Here is an 18,830-nt window from a genome sequence, read left to right as displayed (position 1 = left end):
GCCAGACGCTTAACTGACTGAACCACCCCAGGTGCCCCTAAAAAAGGCTTTTATAACAAAAATTTCTCTTTCTCACTTTTTCTCTCCATCGAGGACATTTGCCACATCACAGGTGGTGTTGCTTGCATACCTCATTTGCCTCATTTTAGCACGTGTGGTGGACTCATTCACTTGGTTTTGTCAAAGTCCCTCTAGGGTATTCCACACTTCCATTTTCTGGTTTAAATCTCACTTTCTTAGTCTGGCCTTTTTAGCAGCTGGCTTTCTTTGGGGGCCATTTTCACAGAGAACTAAAGATCTCACTTCGTGCAGTTAATGTTACCTGATTACAGATGGAAAACCGCAAGGTATTTTTGAGATGCTGCTGGATGGCCACGGACTGAGTTCTCATGTGCCATGCCAGCCTCCCACGGGGGGGCACTTCCAAACTCCTTATGTATTGGGCAACAATTTGCCGGAAAAACAATTTTTTTTAACGTTTATTTTGTTTGAGAGAGAGAGACTGTGAGCGGGGATGGGGCGGAGACAGAGGGAGACAGAATCTGAAGCAGGCTCCAGGCTCCGAGCTGTCAGCACAGAGCCTGACACGGGGCTCGAACTCACGAACGGCAAGATCATGACCTGAGCCAAAGTCGGACGCTCAACCGACTGAGCCACCCAGGCACGCTGGGTGACCGTTCACTTTTAAAATTCTGTGCTGGGCCTTGACTAGGCCGGGCTGCTGGGGGGGGGCTCAGGTGGCCGGGGAAGAGGAGGGGGAAGGACGGAAGGAGCAGCTGAAGTTGGAGAGACACCCAGAAGGCATGCTGGGAACTGCCCCCTCCCCACCCCCCCACCCCCCGCCGGGGTTCTATGGCTGGAAGAGAACAGTGAACCTCAGACACCAAGAAACTTCCACAGTACATAGTCCGTGGAGCGTGTGGTCTCTGTTTGGTCCCGGTCTGGCCATCACCTGTGCCTGCCAGCCTGTTGTGGGGGTATCCATGGGACCTACCGGATTCCTCGCTTACCTTCCAGAGGTTTTTTTGTTTGTTTGTTGTTTTTTTAAACGATGAATACACAGTTTCGGAATCATAGGCAGAAGGACCCCTTCAGGTACTGGCAATTACTATTTTACTGAAAATCCCGAATTGCACAAATAGTTCTTTAGAACATAAAACTAAATGGATTTATATGTAACAATTACATTCGGCATTTATAAGAGGCAGTACAAAAATGTATTCTGCTCCTACATGATACAAATTGCATATAATACCATGATTTAAACAATATTAATTATATGAACGAGTGCCGTGAGATACATCTTAATACCTGACGTTTCCCACAGTTAAGGGGAGCGATGCAGTTCTACGAGCAGCTGAGTTTCTTCATTTCTAAATTCATTTTAGTCATGGGAAGATTGAAGGACAAGCCTTTGAAGACGCAGATGTCAAAAAAGTTACAGGACTGTTCTGAATTCATCAAAGATGAAATTAGGCACGTGTGCTTCAGCAACCTAAAAAGAGTAAACAGAGGAGTTACTTTTTTCCTAGTGTTCTGATTCAGAACAAGGTCAGAACTTTCCACGTGCAAGGAAAACAAAAACACCCTTGGCAGCAAGGTGGGTCTCAGGCAAGTGGACTCACAGGGGAGGAGCACTCCCTGAAATTGCTGCCTCGCGTTGCTGTCCTTCCTCACACTGGTGCCTAGCTCCTCGGCCCTGCTGGCATCTGAGGGAACGTCCTACGGTGCTCCCGCCACCAAACGCGCCAGGTGTGAGCTCCTCGGCTCGGCTCAGCTCTCAGGCTCCCCAGCTCCCCGAGGCACTTGAGGTGCTAGGAATGCGCACGCCTCTGGGAAGTGCTGACAGGTGATCTCAGGTCACCTCACAACTGATCTATGACCCACCTGGGAAGAACAGCATGTCCCAAGGGACGGGTCGGGGGCAGGGTGGGGGGAAGGGCCTCAGCACGCAGTCCTGAACTGTTCTTGGGGGAAGCCTGAGGAGGGGTGGGTAGGGTGAATGGGTGGGATGTAGGGCTAGGTGATCTCCAACTGCTAGAAATTGGAATTTTTTTTATTTTTATAGACGGCCAGAGCATGAGCAGGGGAGAGGGGCACAGGGAGAGAGAAAGAATTTTTTTTTTGTAAGTTTATTTTGAGAGAGCATGAGGTGGAGAGGGGCAGAGAGTGAGACAGGAAGAGAATCCCAAGCAGGGTCTGCACTGTCAGCGCAAAGCCCAACGTGGGGCTTGAACTCCCAGACCAGGACATCATGATCTGAACCAAAATTGAGACGCAGATGCTCAACTGGCTGGGCCACCCACCCATGTGCTCCAAAATTGGTTATTTTTTAAAAGCAGCGTTTAATTTTTTTCCTGATTATAAAGGGATCATCTGCTACTCGGAGGAAAGTTAGCAAATGCAGAGAAGCGTAAAATGGAAATAAATAATCTTTAATCTTAAACCCTTAAAGAGAAAACTCAAACTGGTAATTATTTTGTACGAATCCCTCCAATTTACACATAACACATACTCAAAATTAGGATCACATAACCTTGTGTCCTTTGCCTCTGCTAAATCTTTTGTTGTTGTTGTTTATTCATTTATTTTGTGGGAGAGAGAATCCCTAAGCAGGCTCTGCGCTGATGTAGGGCTCGATCCCACGAACTGTGAGATCACGAACCTGAGCTGAAATCAAGAGTCAGGACGCTCAACTAACTGAGCCACCCAGGTGCCCCTGCCTCTGCTAAATCTTCTGTAATGAACATCCCTGCACACGCATCTTGGTGAACTTTTGCACATATACCCAGCAGATACATTCCAAGCAGTTGAACTGCATGGGCCACGTGAGAATATTACGAGTTATTTTTGAATTAAGCCAAATGGCCCTCCCATAGAATAAATAATTTACATTGCCATCAACAGTACTGAGAAGTTAAGAAGTCCTATTTCTCTAAAGATTTCCACGCAGCGGGGGCCCAACATTTTACTTTTTATCAATATGATGGGTGGAAATTAAGTTTTACTGTTATTTTGATGTGTGACACCTGAATTAAGGTTGAACATTTTTACAAATGTTTATTGGCCATCTGTATTTCTTTTCCTGAAAACTGCCTATTAATATCCTTTGTCTTTTTTTCCCCCTCCTATTGGATTGGTTATCTTTTTCTTACTGATGTAAAAGAACATGCCACGCATCAAGAAAACTGATCCTCTGTTGATATTTTCCCCATTTTTTTTTTTTTTAATTAAGAGACACTTGACAGAATTGTTTCATTACATTCAGCATTCATGAGATCAAATCTCTAAATCTTTTCCTTTATGGTTTCTTCCTTTGGTGTTTATATAGAAAGTTCTGAGAGCTCATTCATAGTTGTACAAAATTTTTGTGTTTACTGGTTCTATTTTCCATACTAGCTGTATGGATATAAGAAAGATGTGAAGACACTAAGTGGCTATTTTTTGACTATCACATAATGAACTAACGGTGCTAGCACTATTGACTAAAATATTTCCTTAGTCCCCTAATTTATGATGCTACTTTCCCTTACATGCAACTGTATGTAAGGAGGCTACATATTCTTTTTTTGTTTAAAAATTTTTTTAAATGTATGTTTATTTTTGAGAGAGAGAGAAAGAGACAGACTGTGAGTGGGGGAGGGGCAGAGAGAGAAGGAGACACAAAATCCCAAGCAGGTTCCAGGCCCTGGGCTGTCAGCACAGAGCCCAACACGGGGCTTGAACTCACAAACCGTGAGGTCATGACCTGAGCCAAAGTCGGGCGCTTAACTGACTGAGCCGCCCAGGTGCCCCAAGGAAGCTACATATTCTGATCTATTGATTCATCTACTGAGTTTCATACCACTGCCACACTATTATGATCTTTGTAGTTTTACAATAGTTTTAAGTATTTGGTATGTTTTAAATGTCTTCTTTAAAAACAATCTACTTTTGGGGCGCCTGGGTGGCGCAGTCGGTTAAGCGTCCGACTTCAGCCAGGTCACGATCTCGCGGTCCGTGAGTTCGAGCCCCGCGTCAGGCTCTGGGCTGACGGCTCAGAGCCTGGAGACTGTTTCCGATTCTGTGTCTCCCTCTCTCTCTGCCCCTCCCCCGTTCATGCTCTGTCTCTCTCTGTCCCAAAAATAAATAAACATTGAAAAAAAAAATTAAAAAAAATAAAAAAAATAAAAACAATCTACTTTTGGTCTGAGTTCTATAAAATTTTTAAAAATCCCCCTCCCCAACGTTACAAAAATTATCTGGGATTTTGATCATAGCTGCAATAAACCTATAAACGAATAAAAACTACTATTTGAGTTTCCTTATTCAGAATGATGGACTCTGAATTTTTATACTTTGTTCTAAACTGTTATTAAAATATCAAAAATAACTTATTTTTTCTAAACCGTGTTTCTTGCGGCGTTTTAGCTTTTTTTTTTTAAAGTTTGCGAGACAGTGAGCTCGTGAGTGGGAGAGGGGCAGAGAGATGGAGAGAGAATCCCAAGCAGGCTCCGCGCTGTCAGCACGGAGCCCAATGTGGGGCTTGATCCTATGAACCACGAGATCATGACCTGAGCTGAACTGAAGAGGTTGATGCTTAACCGACTGAGCCCCCCAGGCGCCCCTCCTGTAGAGGTTACTACTCCTGCCTACGCTATTTCCTTAATTCTGAGAATGGGATCTTTATCACACCATGTGTTTGCGTTAGTTATTCGTGCATTTACCCTGTACATTCTCTAATCAGCTTTTCTGTAGTCTTAAATTCGAACAGTTTTCCACATGATTCCAGTGGGTATTCAAGGAAGACAATTACATCCTCTGTGAACAATACAAATTTGTCTTCCTTTGTGCATTTTTTAATTGTCACTTGGTTTACTGCCTTGAACCTGTACGGCCAAAGCCGCGGTGAGAGTTGGTACTGCTAGATCACTGTTACGGCGCCGACTTTAGGGGGGATGCCGCTAGCGTATCACTATAGCGTAAGATGTCGCCAGTTAATTTTTAAAACATCGTCTTTGGCTGTTGTGATGAAAAAGTAACCTGCTAATTAAAAAAAATCAGAATGGCTTTTCGGAATCTATCAAAAGTCTTTTGTATTTTAGTACGAAGCTCTGCACTTTGAGCTGAAACTTACCAAAGTGGAATTATTAGTGAGAAAGGAACAGGAAAGACTATCTTGGGGAGTAAAAAATGAAGCCATTTTTGGAAACCCTGGGTAAATATGATGTTAGTTGTGGGGTGAACCGAACTGAACTTGCTGTGGGAAGCAGGGGAAAAACCACCCACACAATTACTGCCTCCAGGATTCCCTCTTGGACTGCCCATCTATTCCTCTGGAACCAGAAGCAGGGCTGGGTGAGCTGCTTGGGAGCGGGGCGTGGTAGGGAGGGAGGAGGGGGGTAGGTGCGGTGAGAGTCGGGCCTGTGAAGCACCAAACGCAGTGAAAGGAGGAGCGCTCACAGCTGCGGGCAGAAGGGGGCCCTGGGGGCTCAGAGCATCCACTGGGATGAACTCCTGGACTGTACCCCTGGTGAGTCCAGGGCCGCTCTTTTTTTTAATTAAAAAAATTTTTTTTAATGTTTATTTTATTTTTGAGAGAGAGAGAGAGAGAGAGAGAGAGAGAGAGAGAGAGAAAGAGCATGAGCAGGGGAGGGGCAGGGAGAGAGGGAGACACAGAATCCGAAGCAGGCTCCAGGCTCCGAGCTGTCAGCACTGAGCCCAACGTGGGGCACCAACCCATGAACTGTGAGATCATGACCTGGGCCGAAGTTGGACGCCTAACCGACTGAGCCACCGGGCGCCCCTCCAGGGCCACTCTTAATGGCACCTTTTTACAAAAAGGGCTTTAATATCGTCCTTTGTCTACTGCTTACCCTCCTCGGTAGCTTTGTGTACCGAACATAATCCTCCAGAAACAGGAGGGCACCCACAACGTCCGCAGGCATTTCAGGTATCTTCTGGCTGCAACAGAGAACAGTCTGGATCAACGCACCGCTCTGCACGTGGTGGACCCTCAGTCAAAACACTGAGACTAGAGAAACGACAGACCACTAAAGTCAAAGGAGAAAATCTCTAGACCATCCTCTCGATTCATATCATTATCCTGTGGCTGTATTCTCAGAACATAACCCAGAGGATGCAGTCTGCGCTGAATGGCTTACGTGGGCCTCCACCACACGGCCCCCGCTGTCCGTCTAGACTCACTGCTCACCACCCTGCACTTCGTGATTCAAGAACTGGCAGGTCCCTGAACAGGCCGCGCTTCCCCAGCCCCCCCCCCCCCCCCCCCCCCCCGTCTCTGCGGCTCCATTTGCTCTGCACGCCTACTTTACAAGTAAATTTCTAGGCATCTTGCCAGTTCCAGCTTAGGTTCTTCCTCCTTCGAAAGGCCTCCCTCACTCCTCTGGGCAGATGGCCTTTTCGTACGCTTTGAGCATCCTTAGTATTCTCCCCCAAGTCTCGGAGGTTTTCAGTTGTTTGTATGTTGGTTTCCTCGAGGGCCTGGGTCCTGTCTTTAGCCTTCTCTCCTCAGCATCTGGGACGGCACCTGCCCCCTACTGTACATTCGAAGGGGTCCAGTACAGCGTCCAGTAACTTCCCATAAGGATCCTACTCGTTCACTCACACAACCGCCACGCTGCCCAAACCCTTCCAGAGCTGCGGATGCAGCAGAGGACGTGACAGGCTTCTCACGGAGCCTACACCCTTTCTTTACAGCGGAAGGAATCTTCAGCTCTTAAAACGATTTCTAATTTACGTACAGAACGGCATTTTCTGATTAATGAAGGATTTCATGGAACTGGATTACTGATTAGTTTCCCTGATGATGTTTTGCTTTGGAAAAGCAGGTTGAAGAGTGGTTACACCTGGAAAAAAGCTGCCGCTGCTCTCGATCTTTCAGTGCAGGACCGGGGCGGCGAGGGAAAGGGAGAGCCTCCGTGCATCCCACGCTCCTGATGTCACTGCACTTGAACAAACCAGAAACCGAGCCGCGGCCTGATGCCCGTCTCCTGGTGACCTCTGTCAGGGTCACCGGTAACAGGCTGTGCTACAGCCACGCTTTGTAGTCACTGGTGAGGAAGAATCAGGAAGGATTTGCCAGCTCCTGACAGATGGGGGACTGGGGTTGGGGTGGCCCGTGTGGAGGTCACTTCCCAATCGCCTTGGACCAAGCTGACTGCAGCCCTGGCTTCCTCTTCACGGCCCGGAGCCAGATGCACTAGGTTTTTTCGGTGCTCACTGCTGCCCTTTGCAACCGACCTCGTTTTGCAATTGCTGCAATTCCATTTCCGAGACTTCCCCATCCTTCTGAGCTACCTTCTGTTTTTTAATTGTTAAAAAGTCGGCTGTTGGAAGCAAGTCTCAGCATACGTCCTAGAAAGACACCCAGCGTCCGTCTGTCGTTGGGTCCGCTAACCAAGATGGGGCAGAATTAGCCTGACTGATGCTCTCGGGGAAAAGAGGTCAGGGGTTGAGAAGGTTGCAAGAGGTCAAGAACCCGGTCCTGCAATTCTAGCCGCACTGCAGTCCACACGGGACCCGGAATGAAGTAGCTTATGACCCCTCCGCTTTAAGGGGTCAGCTATTTTTGGAATCCCGGTGTGGGGTTGGGAAACCACATATTAAGTGGTGGGATTACCAACTGGAACCCCCAGAAGAGGTCACGGATGCGGTGAGTGGCCACGGCGTGGCGCACAGGAACAGGTGGAAGTCAGCTTATCTAAAGGAAAAGACCTAAGGCAACCGCTGACATTCACAAAGGAAGGAGACTGCATTTCTTCTAATTTCAGAGCGTGGAGGGAGGCCCAGAGAGCGAAATCTCAGAGAGACAGGATGGAATTTTCCATTCATCACAGTCAGCCACTTTCCAGTGACCAGGGCTGTGTGGCCTTGGGAGGTGATGAGTACCTCACCCAGGGGGGGTGTCCGAGCAGATCTGCCAGGGGCATCTGAGCGCTGATTCACATCCTGGCTGAGGTAAACTAAACGGCCTCTGAAATCATGTCCAGTCAGGGGTGCACTGTGAGGACCTGTAAGGTCATTCCCATTAGTCTTTAAGTTACACTGACCCAAGTGACCAGGCGGTACTCTTCCAGACGTTGGATGTGCAACATGCCAGAGAAATTTAGTCAGCTGGCCTGACCCTTCAGGGTAACAGAGGAGGCTCAGGACCCAGCATCTCCCGCAAATAACTGTTTTTTTCTATCCCAGAGAAGCCACATTTTCGGGGGGCGGGAAGAAGAAAGGGTTTACGAGCCTTGTATCCCATAGGAGCTTTGATGTGACTTCTGTTTCCTCATACACCAGGAACCCAGGCCGTGCCCAGGCTGACACGGACGTGCTCCCTGACTCCTGCTGAAGGCTGTGGGGCCATCCTATGCCAGGGGCCTGGCCAGAGGGCCGGGCTCCCTGAGCTCTGAGCACAGCACCCAGGACAGCAGAGGAACAGGCCTGCACTCTCTTCCCCGCGGGGGTCGCGAATCCTGGTCATGACTCGTCCTTGTAAAATCATTGTGGAGTGCACCGAGGGGGCTCCCCCAGCAGGGTGACTACGGATGGGTTGTGTTTAGTTGCTACGAACAAGGTGGGCCCTGACTTGCTTTACACAGCCGGGTGACAGCAAGTCCCATCTCTACGAGGGAGACAACAGGAGGAACTTCGCACGCAAGGTTTATAGCCCATTCGGTAACATTGATTCTGTTCTTTCTAGACCGGCTTTCGGTACCTTGTGCACTGCTCCACTGTGGAGCGGATAAACTGGCCGATCAGCGCCAGGAACTGCTCGGTGTACCGGGAATGAAACTGCTTCAGCAGGGTGAGCAATCCCAGGACGAGCGGCGGCCAGTCCACGGGGTCCGCAGGTTTCCGGCAGACCATTCCTGCAAAAGGAGCGACAAATCACAAATTATGCCGCCAAAGCCAAGGGCTTGCCTTTGGCGATGTTCACTCAGCATGAATGCTTGTGAATGTCAACATGTTTGGGGGCCGCGCCTGCACTGGCAGATGAGTATCTGGGGAACAACAACTCTGGACTACTGTTTGGATTCGGCCCGGGATTGCTGGGGGCTTCCGGTGGTCTGATCCAACAGAGTTAAATGGTTACTGATTTTTATAACCATCGTCACTGTCTCTTTTGGATAACACAATTAACACACGCCGTTGCAGACAAGTTTAAAGATCTGTACCTTTAAAGGGAAACGAGAAAGTAAAAATTAGCTATAAGCAACTTCTGTTCATGGCAGCATGGCACGTTATCCACGCTGAGCCAGTCTCTTAAATGAAAACAGTCTGAATCCCAGATAACATTTCTAAGACGTATCTTTAAATACAACGTGGAACGTTATGTGATTAAAGAATCTGCAGAAGCCTGGACGGTGGAAGACGGAAATTCGTGGAATGGGTGAGTGCCAAAACTGGCTATTTCACTAAGGACTTCTGCCCAAATCTGGAGGCCTTGGCCTTCTGCCCGGATGGCTGCTTGGGGAACAGGAGCTAGAGCTTAGGGTCTTTGAGGGGAAAGAAACACAATGTTGAAAAAGAACAAAGTTGGAAGACTGACATGGCCTGATTTCAAGACTTCTTATAAAGTTATAGTAATCAAGGCAGTACGGGCATGAGGATAAACAGATCAATGGAACGGAATAGAAAATCCAGAAACAGTCCCGCCCTTATATGAACAATTGGATTTCCACACATATCCAAACAATTCAATGGAGAACAAGAAATCTTTTCAATAAATGGTGCTGACACTGGATATCCTCACACTGTACATAGAAAGTAATTTTAAATGGACCACAAACCTCAATGTAAGGGCTAAAACCACAAAGCTTCTAGAAAAAAACCATAGGAGAATATCTTCGTAACCTTAGGGTTAGTCAAAGATTTCTTAGACCGGACACAGAAAAGGACAATTATAAAGGACAAATGGATAAACTGGACATTATTAGTATTAAAAATTTCTGCTCATTAAAGTCACCAGTAAGAAAATAAATAGGTGGGGTTCGCCAGGGGGGGTTCAGTCACTTAAGCATCTGACTTTGGCTCAGGTCATGATCTCACGGTTCATGGGATGGAGCCCTGCATGCAGAGCCTGCTTTGGATTCTCTCTCTCTCGCTCTCTCTCTCTCTCAAAAATAAACATTAAAAAAGAAAAAGAAAAAGAAAAAGAAATGGAGCCATGTGAGTAGTGTGTACCATTTAGATTAAAAAAAAAAAAGAGTATCCATAAATATAAATAACTCCTACAACCTAGTGATAAAAAAGCAATCAACCTAATTTAAAAACAGGCAAAAGACGTTAACGCTTAACAAAGAAAGATATAAAGAATGGCCAAAAAGCACGCAGCATCGCTAGTCATTAGGGGAAGGCAAATTAAAAACCACAAGATACCATACACACCCAACAGATCAGTTAAAAGTAAGACGACTTACGTTGCCAAACGCTGGTGGGATGTAAAATGGTCCAGTGCTTTGGAGAAAGGCGTTAAACTGGCCAGACCTTCAGATCCCATCTCTGGGCTCTTGTGAAGACCGGAAACTCTCTTACTTAACCCAGAGATGCCAAAACAAGTTATCCTGACTTCCCTAACCTGGGCCTTGGCAACTCTGAATTTGCTCAAGGATCTACCATACAAGACAATAACGGCAGTCAGAACATGGAGAATTAACCCTTTCCAGGCACACAGCGACCACGATGCTTCACAAAAGGAACTTCCGCTCTGAATGCGGCACCGTGGAGATGCTTCCTTAAAGGACAGACCAAGGTAGGCAGGGGTTTCTTAGATCAGTCTCGAGAGCAACACTCGCAAGGTGAAATAAATGTTTTCTTGCGGCCCAAACACCTGGATGTTCCTCCCTAGTCCTCTTTTTCATTATTTTGGTCCCCAGATTAACACATCAGTTTAATTCAGGAAAATAACTGCAGTCAGATAGAGATACATCTCCAGGACACTAAAGGTTTCATTTGTTTTGTTTTGTTGAGAGATCTGGGAATTCAAGGGAATACTTTCTATAAGCAGCTGTACAATGGAAGAAATACCACCTAAGAATGAGACCAGTGAACAAACACTCTTTAATAAAAACAAGATTATCTTTATGCACTGACAATCCATCACTATAAAGGATCATATATTCTTTTTTTTTTTAAGTTTTTATTTATTTTGAGAGAGAGAATGAGCAGGGGAGGGGCAGAGAGAGAGAGGCAGCGGGGGGGGGGGGGGCGGCAGAGGGGGGATGCAGGGCTCAAACTCACGAACCATAAGATGGTGACCTGAGCCAAAGTCAGATGCTCAACCGACTGAGTCACCCAGGTGCCCCAGAAGTATCATATATCCTTGTTTAGTTGTAACAGGGACCACAGAAGGAGAACATGGCTCGGAGTCTTGAGATGAACTCTTAAATCCACCTTGGGGTGGTTCTTTACCCTGATTTTGACCGATATACAGAAAAGGGGTTAGCATCAGTGGAGCACTTGCTCCGGGCCAGGTACTGTTTCTGGTTGGCCCTGAGAGGTTAAGTAACTTGGCCAAAGTCACAAGGTGAGCCCTGGGAAGTGAGCAGTGGGAGAGCCAGAAACCGGACACATGTCGGTTCCTCATTCTTGCAGCAGTATTTATGGGGCCACCGTGCTCTGCAAGTCTGTGCCAGGGACAGGTACTGTTACGGGAGCTGTGCCTGGGAGCAAGGAGTATTTTTGAATCAGAGAGTAAAAATCCTAAAGAGACTCCACATCTTCCTAAAAGAGCTTATTAATTAGGAAGAGAAATACTTCAAGCAAGAAATTCATTTCAGAACTTCTGGTTAAAAAATAATAGAGTTACATTTATAGAAAAGCTCTTAAAATACTTCTAAAGTAAATTGAACTCTATAGCAGACTTTACAAAGCTCCACTTTGATACAAAGTCTGGAGGCAGAGGAAGTACCTGGGAATCTATTAGAAAAGTAAGAGATGATAAAAAATACTCAAGGTAAAGTACCCAACGGCAAAAAAATTCGGGCTATGTTGCTGGACAGGACACACACACTGGAAGGTCCTGGTAGCTGTTGCTCGTACCGAGTATTTTCACATGGCATCATATACACGTCTTAAAGTTTCGATATTCTGGTGTCGCTCTTCTGTCCTTCACCGTATCGTTACTTTTCATACCGCAGCTCCCGATACACACGGGAGGCTCAGGACACTTGTTGTGAGAAGGAAACATTAACCAAGTTTCTCTCACACCATGGTCAGCTGCCTCAACATTAAGGAAAGGAGAGAAGCAAAGATCCCACACGTTTTACAGGTTGGATAATGTTTGGAAATTAAAGGTAGACCGTACTTAGTTCGTGGCAAATCCACTGTAGGGGGACCCGGGTGGCTCAGTCGGTTAAGGGTCTGACTCTTGATTTCGGCTCAGGTCATGATCTCACGGTTTGTGAGTTCGAACCCCACATCTGGCTCTGCACTGACAGTGCGGAGCCTGCTTGGGATTCTCTCTGTCCCTTCCTCACTCTCTCTGAAATAAATGAATAAACTTAGGGGCGCCTGGGTGGCTCAGTCCATTAAGTATCCGACTCTTGCTTTCAGCTCAGGTCACGATCTCATAGCTTTGTGGGCTGGACGCCCGTGTCGGGCCCATGCTGACAGTGGAGCCTGCTTGGGATTCTCTGTCTCCCTCTCTCTCTGCCCCTCCCCAACTCATGCTCTGTCTCTGTCTCTCCCAAAATAAATAAACTTTAAAATAAACTTAAAAAAAAAAAAAAGGCAAATCCACTGTCCACATCACAAAGGAGCATCATATTTCACAGGCCCAAAGACATGCACTTTATAAACACACAATGAAGGGGCGCCTGGGTGGCTCAGTCGGTTAAGTGTCCGACTGATCAGGTCACGATCTCACAGCTTGTGGGTTTGAGCCCCGCATCGGGCTCTGTGCTGACAGCTCGGAGCCTGGAGCCTGCTTCGGATTCTGTGTCTCCCTCTCTCTCTGCCCCTCCCCTGCTCACACTCTTGTCTCTCTCTCCCTCAAAACTAAACATTGAAAAAAAATTAAAAAATAAAAACAAACACGCATCGAACTAAGGAAAGGGCTCGTAGGTGACGCAGCATTCTCTGTACGAAGAGCTGTTTGGTTAGGTATGAATCCACTGTTACTGTTACTTATGGCAAAAAATGTCATACGGTACCTAGGTTCTTGTTGTACTGAAGTTTTGGCAACTGCGCGATCAAAAATAGGAAGTTGACAACTGGAAAATAGGGTAGGCGCTTGGTTGTTATGTATATCTGGAAAGAGAAAGGGAAGCAAAATTGATGGTCTCTTCACCGTGCGCGATACCGCAGAGCACATTTTCAAACGGGAAGCTTCCACGTTATTTCATTTTGCTCTGCAGACTACCTAAAACTAGGAGGGTTCCGTTAATTTGCCGCCTTCAGAGTTTCATTTAACGCCACTGACCCCTGCAAACATAAATCCCTATATAAAAATCAGTCCTTCTGGGAAGGGAACAATTTTGCCTAGAGAATAGCAGTTACTTTCCCCGGGAATCCTCTTAATGTCGTGAACCACGGGAGAGGGGGGATGGGCTAAATGGGTGAGGGGAGCTAAGGAATCTACTCCTGAAATCATTGTTGCACTAGATGCTAACTAATTTGGATGTAAATTTTAAAAAAATAAAAAATAAAACAAGTTAAAATAAAAAAAAATAAAATGAAAATAAAGAAGAAGAAGAAAAAAAAGAAACAACCGGAGAGGGGAAAGTGTGATGAAAGCAAAATACACAAACTCAACCGAGAACTGTAGGGAAGGGCAGAGGGAGGGAGGGGGGAGGGAGGGAAAGGGTTGGGCAGAAGGAAAGAAGGAAAGAAGGAAAGAAGATCCACCCAGCCAGCGAGTGGTATTAAGTAGAAAGCAAGCAAATGTCTCCTGTGTCATTCGCTTTCCCTTGTGCAATGTCACAGAGCAGTCTCCGCCCCCCCGCCCCCCACCAGGTCTTGTGCAGCCGGTACAGTCAGGGCAGATCCCGCTGTCTCCCTGCTTCCCTCACCGCCCTGGGAGGTGGCGTGGCACTCTGGCCAGCAGCCCCAGCTCTGCTCCAACTGGCTGGCTCTGCTACAGTGGAGCCCCGGTGAGGTCATCAGCCTCTCGGCCTCAAGTTCCTCACCCAACCACGGCATGTTTCGTGGAGCTGCTGAGATGGAGTGACATCACCCACGGTCGGGGTGCGCAGTGCTTGGCACGTGGTGAGCACTCAAAAAAAAAATGTCAGCTGCTATTCAGGCTCATGATCTTTCATCCAAGGCCAGGGGGATCATATAGATTTTACAGATTTTAGAGAAGTAATAAGGAGTGTAAGTAACACCTTACCACCGAAGTCATCAGTATTTCTGCATCAAAACATGAATATTCACAGAAGCATAAACAGCCTCATGTTAGTTTAGGACAAGTTTTGCCACCAAATGAGATCTGGCACCAACTTGTGAAAAGACTTTCAGCTCTCAGAGGTTTCTGGAAACTAGAAGTACAAAAGAGCGTCCGTGGCCCCCAGATGATGGCTGTGATTACTATCAGCCACGGAGGGAAGCGTGTTTGGGCATCAAGGATCAATGCCATCATTTAGCAGCAATTCAAATCCCCAACCCCGGACAAACCTAAAACTGATCTCCCACAGACAGAGTACTTCTCACTTTTTAAGGAACTGCGGCAAACACCGTGTCTCTCGATTCCTATGGCCCCTATCAGGCAGGGAAGGTGTGATTCTCCTGTTACTCGTGGGAGACTGAAACTCAGGGAGAGTGAGGGCTTAAGAGAAGGGAGGTTCCGGGATTGGAACCCAGGTTCTCCCAATATTTTAGCAAGTGACCTGCTATCCGGGCCGAGTCCCCCTCAGTACCATGCGCCTCCCACCACTCTGTTCCTTATTTTCATCGTTGACCTTATTCAGTGGGTTGTGGATGCCGGCTGCCTCCAGGTAGGCTGTGATCTCATACAAGAGTGTGTTGTCTTCTTTGGGGTAAGGAAGTGAAGGGTCTTGATAGTGGGCTTCGATGTCTGCTAGGAGAGCCCTAGAGGAGAGACACAAAACAACACGAAGCAGGGATAAATGTCAGCGATGAACGCAATTCACGTAGCAGTCAGTACGGGCTATGATGTCATCTTTCGGGGCCTCAGTTTTCTGATCTGTAAAACGAAGGCTTGATCCTTCTAGTTCTCAATTTCTGTACCTGTGACCGGTTATAAGTGGAAAATTTGACCTAGTATTGTTTTATCTTTTGGAGTTAACCCAAATCAAATGCTTTTACTGTTCCAACTTTTTTGATTAGAAAGAATTTTGTTTCTTATTATTTAATGTTTGACAGAGCGTGAGCAGGGGAGGGGCAGAGAGAGGAGGGCAGAAGATCTGAAGCAGGCTCCGTGCTGACAGGCTGATGGCGGCAAGCACGATGTGGGGCTCGAACCCACAAACTGTGAGATCACGACCTAAGACGAAGTTGGCCCACTCAACTGACTGAGCCTCCCAGGTGACCCTCACTGTTCCAATTTTTCTGAACTGACTGAACTGTTTTCAATACCTGCTTTGTCAAAAGCACTGAGTTATTTATTTATTATTAAAAAAAAGTTTGTTTTAATTTTATGGAGAGCACACACGCATGAGTGGGGGAGAGGGGCAGAGGGAGCCCAAGATAGAATCCCAAGAAGGCTCCACGCTTAGTGCAGAGACTGACATGGGGCTCTATCCCACGACTCTGGGATCATGACCTGAGCCGAAATCAAGTCAGATGCTCAACCGACTCAACTGAGCCATCCAGGTTCCCCCAGATGTTTATTTTTAAGTAGAGGCTGGAAATGAGAGCAGGTTGCTGGTGAGGTGGAGGATGTGACTGCACTCCGGGATGTGTGCCCACGGCCACTGCTGGTAACTAACACACTTCTAATTGCCCTCCGGATGATCAGTGACCTAGTCCTGTGGAGATCCAGCTGTGCATTTGGTAATAACTGCTTTCTCAAACTGTGCAAGTATTTAGCACAAGGTCTGATGTGTACTAAGTGATCAGTAAACGTTGGCTGAATAAATGAAATCCATCAATAGCGAGCAAGAGAGAGAGAGAGAGAGAGAAAGAGACTGAGACCAAGAGACAAGACTGAGGGAGGAGGCTTACAAAGACGGGTTCGATTCTGTCTTCCCTGGGAAGGAAGGCCATAGGGGCAGACAGCCTCCTTACCCCAAAAGAACGTAAAAGAGTACGTACTGAAGAAACTGGGGCGCTAACCGATAACGAACAATCCGGACCCACGGATGGCTGTTTCCAACGCTGGCACTTACTTATTGAGATTCTCCAGAGCAGCTGCCAGATGTTTGGAGTCAAACCGACAAGAATAATTTAACTCGTTGGCAATCTGCTGTCTCAGAATCTGCATCTGCCCCACCTGTGAACGAGGAAGAGGAAGAACAGGTGGAACACGCCACGCTGCAAAGGGACGGCAAGGAGGCAACACAAAGACGACAAGTTTTGACTGGAAGGATGACAACATTCCACAGGACTGGACTGGCTCCCCGGTGAAGACCAGCGTCATCCTTGACGGAGCATAAGGAACCCTGCAAGGGATGTGTGGACAGACGCCTATATGCCAACCTCAAATATCCCCAAAGTCCGATATTTTACAAAGTGACCCATTAACGTTCCGTTGTTCATGTATCAAAAAAGTGTCTGTATTGAAGCTCTATTTACGACCTTTTGCAATAAGTTCTCCAAGCTTAATAATTGCGAATGAGAAGCCCTCCTTCCTTTATTTGTCCTAAACTGAACTTTCTGGAGTCCTAAGGATGCCATTGTACTCCGTTATCCTAAAATTTGGTGAATATAAACCTATCTGCGTCACCTAGGATTACAGTTCACATAATCTTCTGGGTTATAAAATAACTTACATAAATTTTCCAAAAATGCCCTTCTAACAATGATAAGCCCTCATCCATGGGTTCCTAACCATTTTTTTTTTTTTTTGGTATCCTGGACCTCTCTGGGAATCTGGGGAAGCCTACTGACACAGTCCAAGAATAATTCTTTTTTTTTTTTTTTTAATGTTTATTATTTATTTTTTAAGAGACAGAGACAGAGCATGAGCAGGGGATGGCAGAGAGAGGGAGACAGAGAGAGCATGAGCAGGGGATGGCAGAGAGAGGGGAGGCAGAGAGAGGCAGGCTCCAGGCTCCAAGCTGTCAGCACAGAGCCCAACGTGGGGCTCAAACCCACAAACCTTTAAGATCATGACCTGAACCGAAGTCAGACGCTGAGGTGACTGAGCCACCCAGGCGCCCCAGAATAATTCCTTTAAATGTGCAAAATAAAACATGAAGGATAACAATGGCAGCCAGTTGTAACCAAGTGTAATTCTCAAACTATTCAAAGAAGAGATCTGTGATACAGAATTATGTTAGCGTGGTGGATCAAGCATGTAATTTCCGAGTAGTGATGAGCATAAGCGATACACGGAGACGTCTAGGACCCCTGCCAGGTGACGGGAAAGTACCTCTGGTCAGGTCTGGGGCGGAGATCACATCATTCCAAAGTCCCAGTTGTTGGCATCAGGAAGTCAAAAGTAGACTGTAACTTTCTGTGCCAGTGAATTCCTTCTTGTCTGTTGTCGGGAAGCTATCCCCAAAAGATTAGCAAGAGAGAGAGAGAGAGGAGGAGGAATAGGGGGAAGGTGTTTTATAATGTTAGCAACGGTGAGGGAGGAATAGACACATTTCCTCTGAGTGGTTGGCAGCAGAGAAACGTTAAGAAAAAAAGAGGGGCCTTCCCGAAGAGCAAAGAAAAGATATTTAGATAAATGGAGCTCGTAACAGTTAAAAGCGTTAAATGGCCTCAGATGTATTACTTTTGGCCACTATTCTTACTAGATTATTATTCTACTTACATGAAAAAAATAAAATCCAAAAAATGTTTTTATAAGAAACCTTTAGAAATAGAAAAATACTATTATTTAAAAATTAGAATAGGGCAAGGCCAAGAAGACAGTGGGTTCCCATCAGGCCACTCAAAAATGTCCTTTCAACTTTGATCTGCCCCATGTAATCCCTTCTTTTTAATATTTATTGTTGACAGAGAGAACGAGAGAGTGTGAGCAGGGGAGGTGCAGAGAGAGATGGGAACACAGAATCTAAAGCAGGCTCCAGGCTCTGAGCTGTCAGTACAAAGTCTGAAATGAGGCTCAAACTCACGAACCATGAAATCATGACCTGAGCCGAAGTTGGATGTTTAACCGACTGAGCCACCCAGGTGCCCCCCCACCTCTGCTCTGCCACGTAATTCCCTCTTAATTCTACTCTATGTCCAGGATTCCCTTGAAAATACCAATCTAGAAATGGAAACAGAAGTAAAGGCAGTTTAACCTAACTTGCCCTTATTTAAATATTGAATCTCAGTGACCAACATTTTCTCTTCGGTGCTCACCTACTACAAGCCTTTAAGAAGATTCTGGAGAGACTAAGGAGCCTGGGAGGTGATGCTATCTACCTATCTAGAGAGATCTTTGGGTTGTCATCTTTCTCCGTTTCTCTAGAGTTGCACGGATAGGGCAGCCACAACCGCATACGGCTATTTAAATTTAAACGGATTTAAATGAATTAAAATTTAAAATTCAGTTCCTCACTCCCACAAGCCATGTCTTAAGCGCTCAGTACCTACATGGGGCCAATGGCTACCAGCAAACAGTGCAGAATATCTCCATCACTGTTCCAGATCAGCAAAAGACAAAAGGACAAATTGGTCCTTTGAGGGCTTTATGTAAAGAGCACTGACTTGCCGAAATACTTGGGTGATTACTGAAGGACCAGCAATTACGACTCACAGAGGTCTGTAAGAGCCACTAG

At 46.5% G+C, this 18,830-nt stretch overlaps 1 protein-coding gene across 2 annotated transcripts in view; it reads right to left on the bottom strand.

The window, feature by feature from the left end:
* Nucleotides 1-1,096: 1,096 nt before the first annotated feature.
* WASHC5 (WASH complex subunit 5) overlaps nt 1,097-18,830 on the bottom strand; it is a 63,757-nt gene continuing 46,023 nt past the window's right edge. For both annotated transcript variants that reach the window (XM_030303843.2, XM_030303844.1), the window contains 6 exons: nt 16,281-16,384; nt 14,892-15,021; nt 13,146-13,242; nt 8,708-8,861; nt 5,856-5,943; nt 1,097-1,495 (listed from right to left, as the gene is read on the bottom strand). In XM_030303843.2, coding sequence (XP_030159703.1) covers nt 1,439-1,495; nt 5,856-5,943; nt 8,708-8,861; nt 13,146-13,242; nt 14,892-15,021; nt 16,281-16,384 — 630 coding nt within the window. In that variant the 3' untranslated portion in view covers nt 1,097-1,438. The remainder of the gene's footprint in view (nt 1,496-5,855; nt 5,944-8,707; nt 8,862-13,145; nt 13,243-14,891; nt 15,022-16,280; nt 16,385-18,830) is intronic.

This window comes from Lynx canadensis, chromosome F2 (assembly GCF_007474595.2).
Source record: "Lynx canadensis isolate LIC74 chromosome F2, mLynCan4.pri.v2, whole genome shotgun sequence".
Lineage (NCBI taxonomy): Eukaryota > Metazoa > Chordata > Mammalia > Carnivora > Felidae > Lynx > Lynx canadensis.
This window is presented reverse-complemented; position numbering and strand designations above follow the sequence as displayed.